This window comes from Melanerpes formicivorus, unplaced genomic scaffold (assembly GCF_026170545.1).
Source record: "Melanerpes formicivorus ecotype bairdi unplaced genomic scaffold, bMelFor1.0.p_v2 SCAF_77, whole genome shotgun sequence".
NCBI lineage: Eukaryota > Metazoa > Chordata > Aves > Piciformes > Picidae > Melanerpes > Melanerpes formicivorus.
Genome location: NW_027142429.1, coordinates 466,412 through 483,413, shown reverse-complemented (window position 1 = coordinate 483,413; position 17,002 = coordinate 466,412). Strand labels below are relative to the sequence as shown.

General features: G+C 60.9%; 2 protein-coding genes across 5 annotated transcripts in view; one reads left to right on the top strand and one right to left on the bottom strand.

Moving 5' to 3' along the window:
• Positions 1-1,180: 1,180 nt before the first annotated feature.
• EDF1 (endothelial differentiation related factor 1) lies at positions 1,181-4,594 on the bottom strand. The gene is made up of 5 exons (XM_068164195.1): positions 4,469-4,594; positions 4,264-4,315; positions 3,007-3,167; positions 2,359-2,452; positions 1,181-1,421 (listed from the first exon to the last, which is right to left on the bottom strand). Exons 1-5 carry the CDS (start codon positions 4,544-4,546, stop codon positions 1,360-1,362), a joined length of 447 nt encoding a protein of 148 aa, XP_068020296.1. The 5' UTR covers positions 4,547-4,594; the 3' UTR covers positions 1,181-1,359.
• A 455-nt stretch (positions 4,595-5,049) lies between these two features.
• The window catches only part of TRAF2 (TNF receptor associated factor 2), a 32,166-nt gene continuing 20,213 nt past the window's right edge, over positions 5,050-17,002 (top strand). The window contains exons 1-5 of one of the 4 annotated variants that reach the window (XM_068164192.1): positions 5,050-6,260; positions 6,455-6,655; positions 9,123-9,343; positions 10,031-10,109; positions 10,471-10,569. In XM_068164192.1, coding sequence (XP_068020293.1) covers positions 6,632-6,655; positions 9,123-9,343; positions 10,031-10,109; positions 10,471-10,569 — 423 coding nt within the window. In that variant the 5' untranslated portion in view covers positions 5,050-6,260; positions 6,455-6,631. Of the gene's footprint in view, positions 6,656-7,506; positions 7,548-7,625; positions 7,963-9,122; positions 9,344-10,030; positions 10,110-10,470; positions 10,570-17,002 lie in introns of those variants that run through there. The other 3 variants (XM_068164191.1, XM_068164193.1, XM_068164194.1) reach the window with 3 other exon arrangements.

The window sequence follows — 17,002 nt, the reverse complement described above, 5'->3', positions numbered from 1 at the left end:
GGACAGGGGTGTGGGGTGTGCAGGTGGCCTGGAAGGCAGTGAGCAGACAGAGGACACTACAGGGCAGAGCTCAGGGCAGAGAGCAGCCCTGATGCCCTGCTGCAGGTGCCCACCTGCCTGCTCCAGCCCTCCAAAGACTGTTGACAATTTGCATCTAAATGCCCCTGGGAAAGGCAAAGAGCACAGACTGGGCTCAGGGCATGGGTGCCCACCCCCAGGCCCCCTCAGCCCAGGTTCTCTCCCCCCAAAGCTTTCAAAACTTCCTTGAACACTGCTTGGCTGCCAAGCATCCCCTGGCCCAGCCTGCCACCCCGAGCCAGCAGCTCCTGCTGGGGGCTGTGAGCACACAGGATCCCACCCTCCTCAGGCCCCAGGCTTGTGCAGCAGGATCCCATCCTCCTCCTTTGCCAGCCTGTGACCAGAGCCTGCTGTCCTCTTGCTCTGCTGCAGAGAGCTGCCAGCACCTTCCCACAACCCTCCCCCCAGGCCCACGGTGCAGGACCCAGCCCACAGCAAAGCTGTTCCTGTGGGGCCTGGGTAAGGGCAGAGGCAAGAGAGAGGGCTCAGGCTTCACCCAAACACCCAACTCACTGTCTCTGAATCCACCTCACTCTACAGAGCTCCAGCAGCTCCATTCACCTCCAGCCAGGATACAACCACAGCAATGACTTCATCCCTGGGCTGAAGGCCAAAGCTGCAGTGCTCCCCAAGGGCAGCAGAGCAGAGCAGCTGGGGGGGCAGTGACAGCACTCACCCTTACCCCAGACACTGCAGGGAGTCCCATTCACACCTCCAGAAGGAAGAGGCTGCTGCAGCTTCCAACACAGCCAGCACAGCATTTGCCAGCAGCTGGCAAACACGCAGCAGCTACCCTGAGTGACTGAAGGGTATCAAACTTTATTATAGATCTCTTCAAAACAGGCTGGAAGGAACAGACAGATGTCCCTGTGAGCAGGGGACAGAGCCACAGCTTCAGCTGCAGCCCCTGAGCAGGCCCCAGCTCTCCCAGGTTGTTTCTATATGACATATCCCACCCACTCCCCACCTTGCCCCAGTGCAGTGACAGAGCAGCCCCAGTGCCTCAACAGGAGCTGCTTCTAAACACCAGGACAACTCAGGGGTGGTCTTTTGAGGCTTAGTTCCTCAATCTCTGGAAAGGAGGAAGGAAAACCAACAAAGATCAGGAAAATCGCTTCTTTAAGGTTGCCTTTTACAGCAGGTACAGATTCAGCAGATTTCCCCCCCAAGCAAGTCTGAAACCCTCTTGTTCAGCTTGGCAATACAAAGAGAGCCTCTGGTGGCCGCGGGGAGCCAGCCAGGCGAGATCAGTCTGAGCACGCTGATTTCGAGGCTTTGTTGTCATTTCCCCTTGGGGCCTGTTTCCAGAGGCTTTCCAATGTCCTTCCCACGCAGCTTCAGGCCTGCAACAAAGCAAAGGAGATGACCACCATCAGCTGCCAGCAGCACCCCAGCATTCATGAGAGTGGTGAAGCCCTGGAATGGGTTGTCCAGGGAGGTGGTCGAGGCCCTGTCCCTGGAGGTGTTTAAGGCCAGGCTGGCTGAGGCTCTGGCCAGCCTGATCTAGTGTGGGGTGTCCCTGCCCATGGCAAGGGGGTTGGAACTAGATGATCCTTGTGGTCCCTTCCAACCCTGAATGATACTATGATACTATTCACCCAGGAACTTCAGTGCCTCTAGTTTTGGCTCTGAGGAAGGGAAGTCACACACAAAAACGTTGCCCAGAGGTGGGAGATGTCCCATCCCTGGAAGCATTCCAGGCCAGGTTGGTTGGGGCTCTGAGCAGCCTGCTGTAGTTGGGGGTGTCTGCAGGAGGGTTGGACTGGGTGAGCTTTAAAGGACCCTTCCAACCCAAACCAGTCTGGGATTCTAGGGTAACAAGCAAACAAGAGACCCACAGCCAGGATCTAAACTAAACTACTTTAGTTTCTAGGACCAGTTTCAGTCCAAGCTCCAGCTGTCACTTGCACACCAAACACCTTCCTAGAAGATGGAATCTGAGCCAGCCTAGGACAGTAACATCACACTAGTTGCTGTGAGAGACTTTCCCAGGTGTAAGCAGGCCCTCACAGGTCTCAGCATCTCACTGATTTTGGGGGACAGCACACAGGGCTGGTGCCCAGGGCACAGACTCCTGCACAAAGAGGAACAGGAGCTCTGCCCTCAGTCAGCAGATCCATGTTTTATCAGAGCACATCTTAACGACACTGAACCCACAAGAAGCTACAGCCAGCAGCTGTCCCTGACCTGGGAAATGTGAAGAAGCCACAGGAAAGCCCTGAAGCCCTCCCAGGCACTGAAATCCTGTCCCCCTCTGTGGCACCTCCTTTCTTCACTTACCAATGGCTCTCTCGATCTTGCCCATGACCTGGTTGTTGGGGATTGCTCTTCCTGACTCGTAGTCAGCAATCACTTGTGGCTTCTCATTGATTTTCTGAAAAGGGAGGAGAAGTCTCAAACACCAGCTCCAGACAGCAGCAGACAGGCAGCACCAGCCCCCAGACTCACACAGACAAGTCAGAGCCTCTAATTAAGCCAGGATCAGAAGACGAAGTGCTGCTGTCAGGCTCACGCCACCATCAGCAGCACCTCCCTCTGCTACCCAGGTGTCACAGCAATGGTGGCACCCATCCTGCACAGCCTTACTCCCCCCTCAGCCTCCCAGGAGGGGCAGTCACACTACACAGTGCAAGCTTCAGACAGCACAAAAAACTCACATCAGTGCCAAAGCCTCCCAGCAGCTCAGCAGCCCTTAGCAACCTTCCATCTCCAAGCAGGTGCTGAAGGCCTGCACAGATAAAGCCCTCAAACCCTTCCTAGATAACTGAAGCCACCTGGAGAGCAGGCCCCAGACGTGCTCACCCAGCTTCCTGCTCACAGAACATCCTGCTGCACCTGCCCTCAAGGGGACTGGAGGTGTTCACCTTCACTCCAGGTGCCCCAACCTGCCCGGGGAGCAGTGGCCAGCAGGCCCTGAGCCATACTCACAGTGGCCAGGTCCTTCTGCGTCATGCCCTTGCTCTGCCGGCCCTGCTGGATCACTTTGCCCACCTCCAGGGGGACTCTGTCATGGTGCAGCTCCTCTGTTTCCCGGTCGAGCTTGGCCGTGTTCTTTGTGATGAAGTGTTGTTTGTTTTGGCCTGCTGCCCCTGCCATTCACACCACAACAAAGAGAACCAAGGACAAACACAACAGGGTTCAGAGCTGTGCCAGAGAAACAGCAAAGTGCTTTTCCTAAGCACTCAGCCGCTCAGGGAGCTTTCAAGACCTCAACCTGCCTGCCTCAGCACCCATCTCAAACCAGCCCTGCCCATCACAGAAGGTGATCTTAAGCCTGTTAACGTTGACTTCCAAGCACAGCCATGCAGAGCCCCCTCACCCTTTCCCCACTTCCCAGCTGAGCCCCAAGGTTTCAGTACTGCTCAGGAATTTCACACTTGGCTCCGTGACTGTGCTGCAGGGTGGCAAGGTTAATATTTTAACTTGCACCCTGTTTGCTCAGGGACAGGGCAGGGTGAGCAAGTGGCTTTTAATCAATTTTCTGATGCCTTCTGCAAATAAACTTTAACCAGACCCAGCCCTCCTGAAAGCCTAAAGTTCAAAACCATGTAATCTGTTTTGTTTCATTTCAGTCCCAGTGTTTGACTCCCAGCTTGGATCCTTTCTATCACATTAGTCTCCAACCTTCAGCCTTTCAATAACGCTGAGTAAACCTCATTTAAGGATCATCTATTTTTCCACCCATCACAGTCTCACCCTACAGTGAAAGGACCTGAGAATGTGCATCAGGCAGGGCACTGGGGACTCTGAGAGCACAGTGCCAGGGAAGATAAGCAGCTACTGAAATCCTGAAACATACACTAGCAGCAAGACCAGCAAGCTGGGAAAACTACGAGCTGAAGTTCTGTGATCACGAAAGCTCTTCCAACAGCTTTGCAGTCACAGGGCACAGCTCAGCTCTGGGCAGCCACAAACTTGGAGCCAGCTACAGGGAAGTGCTGCCTGCATCCCCACGCCCCTGGCGGCTCTCAGGTCTAGGCGGTCCCAACCAGGGAGACCTCTGGCGTGACTAGGGACTGCTGGCTCCTGCCTTCCCTCCTCCAGAGAGCGCCTTCCGAGCGGCCCCGGGGGGCGGGCCGCACACCGCGCCGCCCGCAGGGAACGGCGCCCGCCGCGCCGGGCCGGGCCGGGCTCCCCGGGCCGCGCCACCCCCGTGTCCGCGCTGCCAAGCCACAGGATACCCACACTTCTTGGAAGTCTCCACGTCCTCTCCGCGCCGCTGGGCCGCCAAGATCGCCTGGGGAGAGAAAAGGTGCCGCAGTGAGCGCTCCACCGCCCGAGCCGTGCCCTCAGCGACAGCCGGGCCTCAGCCTCAGAGCGCGCCCAGGCCCCGCCTCCAGACCCGGACCCCGGCCGCTACCCCGCTCCCTGTCGCAAGTCACCCGCTGACCTGCTTGGACTTGGCCTGGGCCGCGCTGGGGCCCTTCTTGCGCAGCACTGTGACCGTGTCCCAGTCGCTCTCCGCCATGGCACCGGCTCCTACTCCGCCCGCGGCTCCCGACCCCGCCCAATGCCCGCCCCCGGAGCGGCGCCCTCTCATTAGCGGCGCGGCCGCAGCGGGAGGGGTAGTGCGCGTGTGACGACTTGCTCGTAATAGGCAAAGGAACCTAGCAATCAGAGCGCTCGCCATCCGATTGGCTACTCCGTACCCACGGCTGGAGGAGGGCGGGCGCAGGCCTGAGCACCCTGAGAGGCTGATGCCACTGCCAATAAGCCGGAATCTATGCGGGATTGGCTGAGGCCGCGGCGCTGTCAGAATCGCTGGCCAATAGCCGCTCTCAGCTGGACGGAGCTGCGGCGGTTCGTGGCGGGACGGGCTGCGGAGGCAGTTTGTCGTTCCGCCGAGCCCTGGTGTGCGACTGCCCCCGAGAGGCTGGGACGAGGTGCTGAGGACCCGCCCGGGTAGTCAGCTAGGCCTGCGGCCTTCCTGCCTGCCCTGTGCGTCAGCGGGGCGGGGCCCGGGCCCGGGGGTGGCCTTGGGGCCTCTCGCAGGGCGGAGCGAGAGTCGCGCTCCCCGGGTAGCCCCTGCCCTCCCCGCGGGCACGGCGCTTAGCAGAAAAATTCAGCAGTTTGTCTCCGTTCGGCAGCACAGCTGGGCAAGGCGGCGTGTCAGGGTAAAGCTCTGCCTCTGGAAGGCAGGCGGGAGACAGTACAATGGCTCCGTCGTGCCGCCGCTTCGCCCCGGTGCTCTGCAGCACAGGCAGGAGAGCTCTCACCTCGCTCGCGTGTCTGGAGCGGGAGGCAATGGAACTGCAAAGCCTTGGCGCTGGTCTTGCAGATCCTGCTCACGGCAACAAGGTGCGGGAGGAGCGGCCGGTGCCCGGGTGAGCGGGGCACTGCTCAGGAATGGGGCACCGGCAGGGCGCGGGGGCTTCTCCTCCGGTGCCGCTCTGTGGCTCCTGGCGCCCCGGCGCGCTTGCCCGCGGCTGCCTGCGAGAGAGCAGCGGAAACCTGGGCTCTGAAAGCAGAACATTGCAAAGGTGCCTTGCTCTGTGTTGCGAGACTCGCTCTTCGGGCCGGGCTGTTCCAACAGCAGGTTCGTTCGGAGCCAGCCCTGGCGGTTTCCATCCCGGGTTCTGCAAGTAGGACACGGCTGATGGTTTTCTGCCTCTTTGGGAGCAGGTCCGCCTGCCCCCGGCACTGCCGGCAGGGTCACGATCAGGACATGGAGAAGAGCTTTTCTTGGCTGAATTACACCAACCTTGGGCAATGTGGAGGATTTCATGCTGGCTGTTCCAGAGCGGTGCAGCTGTGCCCGGAAGAAGCCTTGCAGCAGAGGGAGCGCAGCACGCAGCAGCGCCAGCACCGACACGCAGCAGTGCCATCCCGGGGCAGCTGCATCGTGCTGAGGCTGCTGCCGATGTGCACAGGGATGAGCCTCAGCCCCAGCACACGACCCCCCCAGAATCACTTGTCCAGGCCCGGCGGGAAGCATCTCAGCTTGGCGGGTGCCTGAGCAGGATGCGACCCTGCGTAAAGGGCTCGGAGCCTCCCCTGGCTCACCCATGGCCGGCTCAGCCCAGGGTGTGGTGTTGGTCCAGGACGAGCTTGCTCTGACTTGCCTCTGCATTCCACCAGCTCCATTCCCATGCTGCCGTCACCACTGAGTTACTGGGAGAGATGGGGGTAGCATCAGGCTGGTCGTGCCTGGTTCTTGCCAGGGAGGTTTTCCCCGCTGCCAGGTGAATTCCCTGTGCGGTGAGACCGAGACCATCCCTGCCCTGCCAGCGTGGGAGGCGGTGAAGCTCCGAAGCCCCGGTGCTGCTTCCTCCCAAGCACCAGGAGGGCTCCATCAGCCTCCAGCCCATGAGCTGAGCCAGGGGGACTCATGGGCTGGGGACTCCAGCCAAAAAAACCCTGTTGTGACCTTTCACAGGGCAAGTTCCCCTGCAAAAAGCACCTCGTGCTGACCTCACCACCACGTGGGGGGAGCCTGGGCTTCCCCTCACGTCGTTTACTCTTTTGATTAAACTGAAACTGCCGTGGTCCTGCTTGTCCCTTCCTGAGCCCCTGGTGTCCACCTGCCCTCCGAGCAGGCGCTGTGGGACGTGCGATGGCCATGGCGCCCTGCGTGCGGGTGAGTGCTGCCTGATACCCCCCGAAATGGACACAGGGACTGGAGGCTTCTGGCCTGGCCAGGCTCTGCTGGTGTGGGGGGGTGGCAGTGTGGGACCCCGGGGCTAAGCACTGCTGTCCCTCCAGGTCCCTCACCGGTAGGTACAAGGGGTGGGTGAAAGGGTCCCAAGGGGGTGGCCTGGGGCAGGAATATGGCAGGGGTCAGTGGAGACAGGCACGGGGCGGGGGCGGTGGAGGGGCGACGCTGGAGGAGAGATGACAGAGGACGGAGATGGCTGTGCGGGGGAGTGGGCTGTGCGGGGGAGGGGTGGGCTGGGGAGAGGGCTGTGCGGGGGTGGGGCTGTGCGGGGGAGGGGTGGGCTGGGGGGAGGGCTGTGCGGGGGAGGGCTGTGCGGGAGAGGGGGCTTTGCGGGGGAGGGCTGTGCGGGGGTGGGGCTGTGTGGGGGAGGGCTGTGCGGGGGAGGGCTGTGCGGGGGGAGGGCTGTGCGGGAGTGAGGCTGTGCGGGAGAGGGGGCTGTGCGGGAGGGGCTGTGCGGGAGAGGGGGCTGTGCGGGGGAGGGCTGTGCGGGAGTGAGGCTGTGCGGGAGTGAGGCTGTGCGGGAGAGGGGGCTGTGCGGGAGGGGCTGTGCGGGAGGGGCTGTGCGGGAGGGGGGGCTGCGCGGGGGGGCTGTGCGGGGGGTGCCGTGGAGGCGGTGCTGCCGCGTCGGGGGCACTGCTGGCGGGAGGGGGTCAGAGGGAGGTGACGCCGCGGCCATGGGGTGTGGCGGGGGGGAGGGGCCCGGCGCATGACGCCTGGCGCGAGGCGGGGCGGCTGCTGGGCGGGGCCCGCCGCACGTGTCGGCTGGGCGGGGCCTGGCGGCGCTTCCGGTGCGGGGAGCGGACGGAGGCGGGCGGTGAGTGCGGCGCTGACCCCCCCGCGGCCCCGGCCGCTGTGGGGCGAGGGGCGGCGGGAGCGCGGCGGGCCGGCCGGGAGCGCCTGGCCCCGTGCGGCGGCCCCGCGGGGCCTCGCTCCGCCCTGAGCCCGGCCCCTGGCGGCGAGCAGGCCGGGGCGCCCCGCGGCGGGAGCGAGCGGGACGGGCGGGTTCCGAGCCCCGCGCCGCGCGGGCGGTGCTGCGGGGAGGCTTCGCCACCGGAGCCCTGCGTCCCCGGGGGAGCGGTGCCTGTAGCCGAGGAGGGCAGCGGTGGGGCCCCCGCTCCTGAGGCCGACCCCAGCCCCGGGAGTACCGGGCCATCCTGGCCTGGGCCTGAGCGGAGACAGGCGGTACCGGGGGCCTCACGGTGCCCCGGGGGATCCCCGGGCATCCCGGGGTTCGTGCGGCCGGGACCATAGGAGGGGCTGAACAGGGAACCGGGAGCCTGAACTTGCCTTGAGGACTCGGTGGAATGCATGGGGCACAGAAATCCGAGCCCCGGGCCGGTCACACGAGCCCGGAGCGCTGCCCTGGCTGTCCCCGTGCTGCCGTCCCCGTGCTGCCGTCCCCGTGCTGCCGTCCCCGTGCTGCCGTCCCCGTGCTGCCGTCCCCGTGCTGCCGTCCCCGTGCTGCCGTCCCCGTGCTGCCGTCCCCGTGCTGCCGTCCCCGTGCTGCCGTCCCCGTGCTGCCGTCCCCGTGCTGCCGTCCCCGTGCTGCCGTCCCCGTGCTGCCGTCCCCGTGCTGCCGTCCCCGTGCTGCCGTCCCCGTGCTGCCGTCCCCGTGCTGCCGTCCCCGTGCTGCCGTCCCCGTGCTGCCGTCCCCAGCGCTCACCCCGCTGGCGCTGGCAGCAGTTGGCTGTCACCCGAAACTTGGCCTGTGCCCCGCTGGGCTGCTTGGGAGCCGCCTGGCTGTGTCACCTCTCGTGTATCGGGGGGGGCTGGGATGGAGTCGAAGGTGGGAGATCCATCCTTAGATCATCCTAAGTGGCCCAAACAAACACATTGACCTCTTTTCCCTCTTTCTGCTCGGCCGGCGCCACTCGCACCGCTGTTTGCCAGCCCTCTGGCCAGCCCTGGGCACTGCCAGCAGGTCTGGGCTCAGCCCTGTGCTTGGAGCCTCCCCGGGAGCGCCGGCCCCGGGCCGAATTCCCACCCACCGATGCGAAAGCAAGCAGTGGTACACTGCCGGCTCCTCACCCGGTGCCAGCAGCTTTGGGGTGGCCTGAGGCAGTGTATTGATATTCCTGATCAGCCTTAGGATGGTTTTGCTCACTGCTTTGGGGGCAGAAGCTGTGATCTTACTGCCTTTCAGTAAACATGAGCAGAGAGCTCAGTGAGCTCTGGCCACTCTCTCTTTGTTCTGGCTTGAATTCGAAAGGTTTCTGTATTTTTTCACTATTTAATTGAATTCTGAGGTTTCTGTACCCCTCCCCTGGTGGAGGCAGGTGTGTGGCTCCCATTGCTGTGTGGCTGGCTTTTGGGTGCCGGCGTGCTGTGAGCACTGCAGTTGCAGTGGGAAATTGTCACCCTCCAGGGAAAACAATCTTTGGCTTTCCAGGCTCTGGAGAAGCAGCCAGAAGTCTTTGTTCACATGGCAGCAGCAAACTCCACTCCACCTGGCTCTTTGGACCTGAACCAGCCTGGGTTTGCAAAGGAGATCCTGGGGACCACCCTGCATGTCAAGTACCTCTGCTCCGACTGCAAGAACATCCTGCGGAGGCCGTTTCAAGCTCAGTGTGGACACCGCTACTGCTCCTACTGCCTAAAGAAAATCATCAGGTAGCCTTTGCACCTTCAGTCTGGAGGCAAAATGCTTGGAAAGGCATTTCCAAGCCTAAAGGGAGAGAGGAGTCTCGTTCTCAGTGAGGGCATCACACAATGTTAGGGGTTGGAAGGGCCCTCAGAAAGTTCTCTGGTCCAACTCCCCCTGCCAGAGCAGGGTCACCCAGGGCAGGTGACACAAGAGCTGTGTTTGATCACTGAGGTTCAGCATCAGCTGCTCTTTCAGGCAGTGTGTGATCTTCAGCTTGCTTTTAGTGCTTCAGGACTTGCTTCAGAGGTCCCTTTTTCAGAGTCTCCTGGGTTGTTTCTGCCATCCTGGTGACACTCCAGGTGGATCATCCATCTCCTTCAGTCTTCAGCTTGGCCCCTGAGGGAACTTGCTCCTAATAGTTTGCCTGTAGCTGTCACGCAGAAATGTGAGGAGTTTAAGCACAAGCTGGTCCCTGGGCTCTGTCTCACTCTTGCCCTTAGGGGGGAGGGGACCTGAATAGAGCAGATAATCAGGAGAGGAAAAGAGATTGGGATCAGAAAGGAGCATCAAGAGCACACTGAGCAAAGGCTCAATGTGGTGTTTGAAAAACAAGAAGATGCTTTAATTCTCTAAAGCCAGCAGAAAACGCTTTCCTGTGAAATGCTAACTCCTCCTCTCTCTGTGGTGCTCGCTGCTGACTCCCCGTGGGGCAGTGCTGGACCCCAGAAGTGTGCCAGCTGCATTCAGGAGGGAATCTACGAAGAAGGAATCTCCATTCTGGAGGCGAACACGGTAAGCAGAACTGCTCTGGAGCACATACAGGAGCTGCCTGGTGTCATTAATACCACTTCCAGCTGTTGTTTACAGCACAAGTGCTGAGGCTCCCTCATTCCTAGGAAACACTTTCTTCACTAGTGAGAGTTGTGGAGAGTGTGGTGGACTCCCCAGCCTCGAAACTCCAGGTCACATTCTCGTGGTGGTGTGGCCTATTTAAAGGTGGAATAACAAGTTCCTCGCCATTGGCACACCTCTGAGGGCCTGATGTGGCAACTGGCTTGGGAGGAACCTTCATAAAGTCTTAAATAACTAAGAGACTGGACCAAAACTAGAGCTTCCCACCCGTTTTTGAGGTGTGCTTCCTCTTCCCTGCCAGGCTTTCCCTGACAACGCAGCTCGTCGGGAGGTGGAGAGCCTGCCTGCTGTCTGCATCAACAGTGGCTGCAGCTGGAAGGGCACCATCAAAGAGTATGAGGTAAGGGTGGAAGCACTCCTGTTCCTTTGTGCTTGGGCAAGGCTCTGGTGGGTTTCCTTGTCTGCTGACAGCTGTAGTGGGAGCTGTCATCCCCCTGGACTTGACAGATTGATGGCTGAGTGTGGCTCATGTGCCCTGCTGAGGCTGAAGGAAACAACTTCAGGTTTGCTTCTGGTGGCAGGCACCAAGCTGGCACTTCTGTGGTGGGCACCACCTGCTCTCTCTCCAGCTCCCTTCTGCTCTCCAAGACAAGCCAACAGTCAAGAAACTGCTGTGCCATGAGACTGTTGTGAGGTTCTCTGTGTTATGTGAACCTAAACCACCTCATGGCTCCAAACACAGGAGCTTGGGGGAAGCAGCCTGGCCACCATCCTGTTTCCAGCTGTGGCTGCCAGAGCAGGGGGACTGGGTGCTGGGGCTGGCTGGCCACCCATGACTCCCCTTGCAGAGCCTTTTTGTGACCCTGGGCATTTGCTCCTCAGCATGCATGCAGCTGGCATGGCCCATGGGAAGGGTGTTCCTGGTGAGGACAGCAGTGGAGCCTGTGCTTTCCAGCAAGTCACCCCTGCTCTGTCAGTCTGCATCATTACAGAGCCCTGGCAGTTAGTGTTGGATGGATGCAAAGTGCTGGTGCTCCTGAAGGACAGTTTGTGAGGGCCACTTCCTCTTGGAATGGAAGAACCACGTGGAGGGCCTGAGATAAGAGGAATTGATTTCACTTCCCTCTAGTGCTCACTGCAGGTGAAGATTGTAGCCACGTGGTTGGTGGTGGAGCTTTGCTCAGTGACTGAGGTGTGTCAGGAGGCTGGAGCCTTGCTCTGCCTGGGCTAGCAGCTGGATTCTTGCAGTGCCCCTGAAGGTGTCAGGAGGAAACAGCAGCTGTGGGCTGTGCCTGGCTTGCTGAGCCCAGTGGAGAGATGCTCCTGTGCCTCTGCTTCTCTCTCCTGCTCTTCAGTGCCTGCCACTTCTTTGTGCCAGTGCTATGCCTAGAGATGAGGGCATGCAGGGTGCTGGATGGCTCTGCTGCTGTGAAACCCTGGCTCACAGATCTGCAGGTGGCTCATGGGCAGGGGGTGTGACTGCATGAACCTTGTTCAGAGCTTAGCACTGGTGCAGCAGAGGAAGCTTGGGACTTGCATTTGAGGGTACAGTGTGCTGCTCAGGCTGTGCTGGTGGTGCCTGCATATTGACTCCTGCTTTCCTTGCTGGTGCCCAGAGCCTGGCAGTCGCTGCCCAGGGGCAACCACAGTTGGTGACCTCCTCTCCATCAGGCTGAGCCAAGTCACATTGGTCAGCAGCCTCCAGTGCTATCGTTTGTGCTGGGACCTTCCTGGGTTTCAAAAGCCTGCAGAGCTCAGCAAGAATCATCACTTACTAGAAGCTCTCCCTGTGTGCTCCTGGCAGTGGTTGAACACAGGCTGAGTGCAGCCAGCAGTCGAGAAGGGCCCCGAGCTGGCCCGGGCCGGGTGTCAGCCTGCTGCGGGGGTGAGGGACGCCCTGGGCCGTGGGGATGGACAAAGCTGTGCCTGTTCCGTGCTCCCCACCCAGCCTTCCAGAGGCCCAGAGCAGCCAATGTTTCACGGGGCTTGGGCTGGCTCTGCGGGAGCAGGCAGCTGGGGCCATGCCGGTCGGCTCGGCTCAGGATGGAGCTTGCCTCTCCTGCCTGCCCCGCAGCATGCCACCCCACAGGCAGCTGAGCCTGAGCCCTGCCGGGAAGGGCTGCTGCTTTCCTGGGAAGCGCTGGCACAGGCAGGGTCTGGCTCCTGGGAGCCCTGCTGCCGGCTGCCTGCCTGCGGCAGCTCCGGGCTGTGCCCCGCGGTCAGCGCTCAGGGGGTGGCGTGCGGCTGGGGAGCGCTGATGAAAGCAGGCATCCAAAGGCTGCCTGAGCCCCGAGTCTCTTAGGGTGCGGTGGAGCGAGGTGAAGCCTGCCCTGGGCGGGCTCGGCGGCGGGGGGCAGGGGCAGCGGCAGCGGGGGGAAGGCGCCGCAGCAGCTCCGCCATGGAAAGTCCCTGCTGCGGCTATTTCCGACGGGACAGGAAAGTCCCTCCGGGCGGATTCATTGTTTGCTAATTTCGGTCTTGTGCTCCTGCCCGGAGCCTGCCGCTGCCGGCGGGGAGCTGCCGCTGCCGCTGCCGTGGTTTGTGCCCAGGAGGAGCAGAGGTTCTGCAGCTGGGAGGCTCCAGCTCCTCAGCCTCCGAATTCCAGCAGACTGCTTTCAGTTTTGCTTTCTCTTCGGGCAGAGAGTTCAGGGCTCAGAGGGACCTAGAAAACCGAAAGTGTGCCAGCCGCAGAGGCGAGAGTTGCACTTCTGCTCGGAGCTGCCTGCAGCCCCGGAGCTGTTCCAGGGTTCACAAAGGAATTTGTCTGACTTTGGAAACATTTGGAGGCATTTGGCTCAAGCAGGGTGCGGGGGGGCTGGAGGGGATTTCCTTTGCTTCAGGAGCCTCTTCCCATGCGGACCACTGGATGGATAAGGAACTGGCTTGATGGCTGCACCCAAAGAGTGGCTGTCAATGGCTCCATGTCCCAGTGGAGGCCAGGGACAAGCAGAGTCCCTCAGGGATCAGTCCTGGGACCTGTCTTGTTCAACATCTTTGTCAGTGATATGGACAGTGGCACTGAGTGCACCCTCAGCAGGTTTGCTGCTGACACCAAGCTGTGTGGTGCAGCAGACAGCTGGAGGGAAAGGATCCATCCAGAGGGACCTGGACAGGCTGCAGAGCTGGGCACAAGCCAACCTCATGAAGTTCAATAAGAGCAAGTGCAGGGTCCTGCAGCTGGGTCGAGGCAATCCCAGGCACAAATGCAGGCTGGGCAGGGACTGGCTGGAAAGCAGCCCTGAGGAGAGAGCCTTGGGGGTGCTGGGGGAGGAGAAGCTCACCAGGAGCTCTCAGTGTGCACTTGCAGCCCGCAAAGCCAATCAGATCCTGGGCTGCATCAGGAGAAGTGTGGCCAGCAGGGCAAGGGAGGTGATCCTCCCCCTCTGCTCAGCCCTGGTGAGACTCCACCTGGAGTACTGCCTCCAGTTCTGGAGCCCCTATTACAAGAGGGATCTGGAGGTGCTGGAAGGTGTCCAGAGAAGGGCCACGAGGATGATCAGAGGGCTGGAGCACCTCTCCTGTGAGGACAGACTGAAGGAGTTGGGGCTGTTCAGTCTGCAGAAGAGAAGGCTCCCAGGTGACCTCATTGTGGCCTTCCAGTATCTGCAGGGGGCTCCAGGAAGGCTGGGGAGGGACTGCTCAGGATCTCAGGCAGTGATAGGACTAGGGGGAATGGAATGAAGCTGGAGGTGGGGAGATTGAGGCTGGAGGGGAGGAGGAAGTTCTTCCCCATGAGAGTGGTGAAGCCCTGGAATGGGTTGTGCAGGGAGGTGGTTGGGGCCCTGTCCCTGGGGGTGTTTAAGAGCAGGCTGGATGAGGCTCTGTCCAGCCTGATCTAGTGTGGGGTGTCCCTGCCTAAGGCTGGGGGGTTGGATCTAGATGATCCTTGTGGTCCCTTCCAACCCTGAATGAAACTATGAAACTATGTGTGGCTTTCCTGGTGAGTCTGCCTGAATGTACTCAGAGAAGAGCAGGCTGTGGGCAGGAGCCCTAAGGCTGGTGTGGAAGGTCTGAGGAGGGCTGCAGGACCTGCACCTGGCCCTTAGAGCAGAAGGAAGGACCAAGGAAACTCTGTGAGACCCGGGTGGAGGGGGGCTGTGGTTCCTCAGCACTGGAGCATTGCTTTGCTTGCCTTGCAGTGCCTCCAGCACCCACACCTCCCCTCTGCTTCCACAGCATGCTTCCAGTTCCCCTCTACCTTCTATTTGTGCCTCCCATCCTGCCAGCTCCCTTTCCTCACCATCCATCAGGACTGTGATTCATGGAGTCACAGATTGCACTGGGTGGGAAGGGAGCCTCAGAGCTCATCCTGTCCAGCCCCCTGCAGGCAGCAGGGACAGCTCCAGCCAGAGCAGGCTGCCCAGGGTCACAGCCAGGCTGACCCTGAATGTCTCCAGGGACAGAGCTTCAATTCCATCCCTGGGCAGCCTGTGCCAGGCTCTCCCCAGCCTCCCTGTGCAGAACTTCCTCCTGATGTCCAACCTAACCCTGCCCTGCTCCAGTTCCAAACCATTGCCTCTCCTCCTATCCCCACAGCCCCTTCTGAGCAGTCCCTCCCCAGCCTGCCTGGAGGTGCCTTTGGGAGGAGGGGGCTGCAGGGGGCTGCTCAGCTGGGTCTGGTTCATCTCAGGAGACACAGAATGATTTGAAACATAAGGAAATGGAAGTGTCTGCACTGTGGAAGGGGAACCAAGTTTTGAGCTTGATCTTGACAGGAGGGTTTAAGGTGAAGTGAGGGGAAGATGTTTCTGTGAGGAGGAGATGAGCTTTGCTGCTGAGGGTGGCTGACTGCCATCTGTGCTGAGAGCTGCCCCAGTGCAAGTGGGAGGGGAGGTGTTTCCCTTGCAGTTGTCACCATGGCTTTGAAGAGTTCACTTCAGTTGAAGCCTGGGAGAGCATGGAAGGTGCAGAACCTCAGAGCTGCCTGAAGGGATCCTGCAGGAAGGCTGCAGAGAGACCTCCTGAGGGGGTCTGGAGCCAGGCCAAGGGGGAAGGGTTTGGAGCTGAGGCAGAGCAGGGTTAGAGTGGAGCTGAGGAAGAAGTTCTTCAGTGTGAGGCTGGGGAGACTGGCACAGGCTGCCCAGGGAGGCTGTGGCTGCCTCCTGCCTGGGGGTGCTCAAGGCCAGGCTGGATGAGGCCTGGAGCAGCTGAGTGTGGTTGAGAGCTGTCCCTGGGCATGGCAGGGGTTGGGGTAGATGATCTGTGAGGTCCCTTCTGAGCTGAGCCATGCTGTGATCTTGTCTGCATGGGAAGCAGCATTTGCAGTGCTGTGGTCCCACAGCTGGTGATGCTGTGGCAGAGCATCCAGCCCTGCTTCTGAGCCCAGTGCAGCATTGCCTGGCTCTGTCTGAGGGCTTTGGCTGCAAGTGGGGACACTGAGGTGCAGTTTGCAGCCAGCTGCAGCTGGCTCAGCAGTTTGGTCCAGGATCAGATCACTTTCTGTGGGAGGGTCCTGCTGGGCACATGCAGGGAACCAAAAGGACCTCCTGCTGTGGAAGGGCTCTGCCACACCTTTGCTTTCCACAGCTCCCCAAGTGAGACCTGGCCTTGCTTAGGCTCCTCCAAGCAGAGCTGTGGCAGGCTGCCCTCACACAGGGTGGTGGGAGGTGAGCCCTGGGCAGTGCCTGAGGCCCTGTACAGGAGGGGAGTGGAAAGCCCCAGCTGCAGAGGGTCGGCTCCTAGCTCCTGTGAACATCTCAACCCTCCTGTGGTGGCCCAGCTCTGCCCCTGGAGAGCAAACAGCTCTGAAGCTGAGGTGGGTGCTGTTGTGTCCCTTCTGTGTCAGTGTGAACACAGCTCTGGGGCTTGTGGGCAGCTCTTCACGCCTCCAGAGATGTCTCTGAGGCTCCATGCATCTGGCAGGAGTCAAAGCCACAACCACACACACTTGGACACTTACAGAGCAAAGAAATCAGCTTTGAGCTGGAGGCACTCAGCAGCAGCTCAGGTGGGACAGACACCCACCCCAGCTCCTCTCCCTGTCCTGGGTGCCTCAGGCTGGAGCAGCCCTTCTGGGCTCCATGCTGCCTGTGAGGCAGAGGAGGCAGCTTTGGACCTGCAGCTCGGAGAGCCTGGCAGGTGGCAACACCACCCTTCCATGGAGGTCATGGAGGCTTGACCCTGAGGCTGTCCCCTTGGGGCAGTGCAGGTGGGAGGGAGGGAGGGAGGTCTCTGCAGGGGTCAGCATGAGCAGTGCTGCCAGGGGCTGATGATGCAGCCACCAGCACCGCAGCACCTCCTGCACCAAGGGCAGCAGGTGGCCCTCAGAGGGGAACTCCAAGTCACAGCCTTTGGGATAGCCATGTGGGGAGGTTGTGAGTCCCCTTGGTGCCTTCCACTGAGCTCTGAAGACCAGAGGTGGAACATTTTGTGGTCACCATGTGGCTTCCAGCCAGCTTAGCCTCCCTCTGCTTTGCTCTCCACCTTTGGAAGGAAAGCTCAGTTAGCTCAGCTGGAGGGGACAGAGCCTTCAGGCAAGGCTGAGGTGGTTGGGCTGAGCCTGGGGAGGAGGAAGCCCAAGGAGACCTTAATGTGGCCTTTCAGTACCTGAGGGGAGCCTGCAAGAAAGGTGGGGAAGGACTGTTGGTGAGGGGGGCTGGCAGGACAAGGGGGGATGGTTTCAGATGGAAACGGAAGGGATGCCTGCTGCAGAGCTGAGGGGCAGAGATCTCCCTGCTGCAGAGGCTGAGGGATGTGGGTTTGGGCCAGGTGGAACCAGCAGGATTGCCCTGCTGCTAGGGGAGGGCAGCCCAGGCTTCCAGCCAGCCCCTGGTGCTTGGCTGCTGGCTGGGCTGGGCCTCCTGCAGCACGCTGCCAGCCAGCAGTGCCAGCCA

What these genes read in the sequence shown, in the direction of transcription:
- EDF1 (XM_068164195.1), bottom strand. Translation starts at nt 4,546, where the DNA reads ATGGCGGAGAGCGACTGGGACACGGTCACAGTGCTGCGCAAGAAGGGC. An exon ending in CCCAGGCCAAGTCCAAGCAG is followed by an intron (nt 4,316 to 4,468) that starts GTCAGCGGGTGA and finishes TTCTCTCCCCAG; the next exon opens with GCGATCTTGGCGGCCCAGCG. An exon ending in CGTGGAGACTTCCAAGAAGT is followed by an intron (nt 3,168 to 4,263) that starts GTGGGTATCCTG and finishes TGTGAATGGCAG; the next exon opens with GGGCAGCAGGCCAAAACAAA.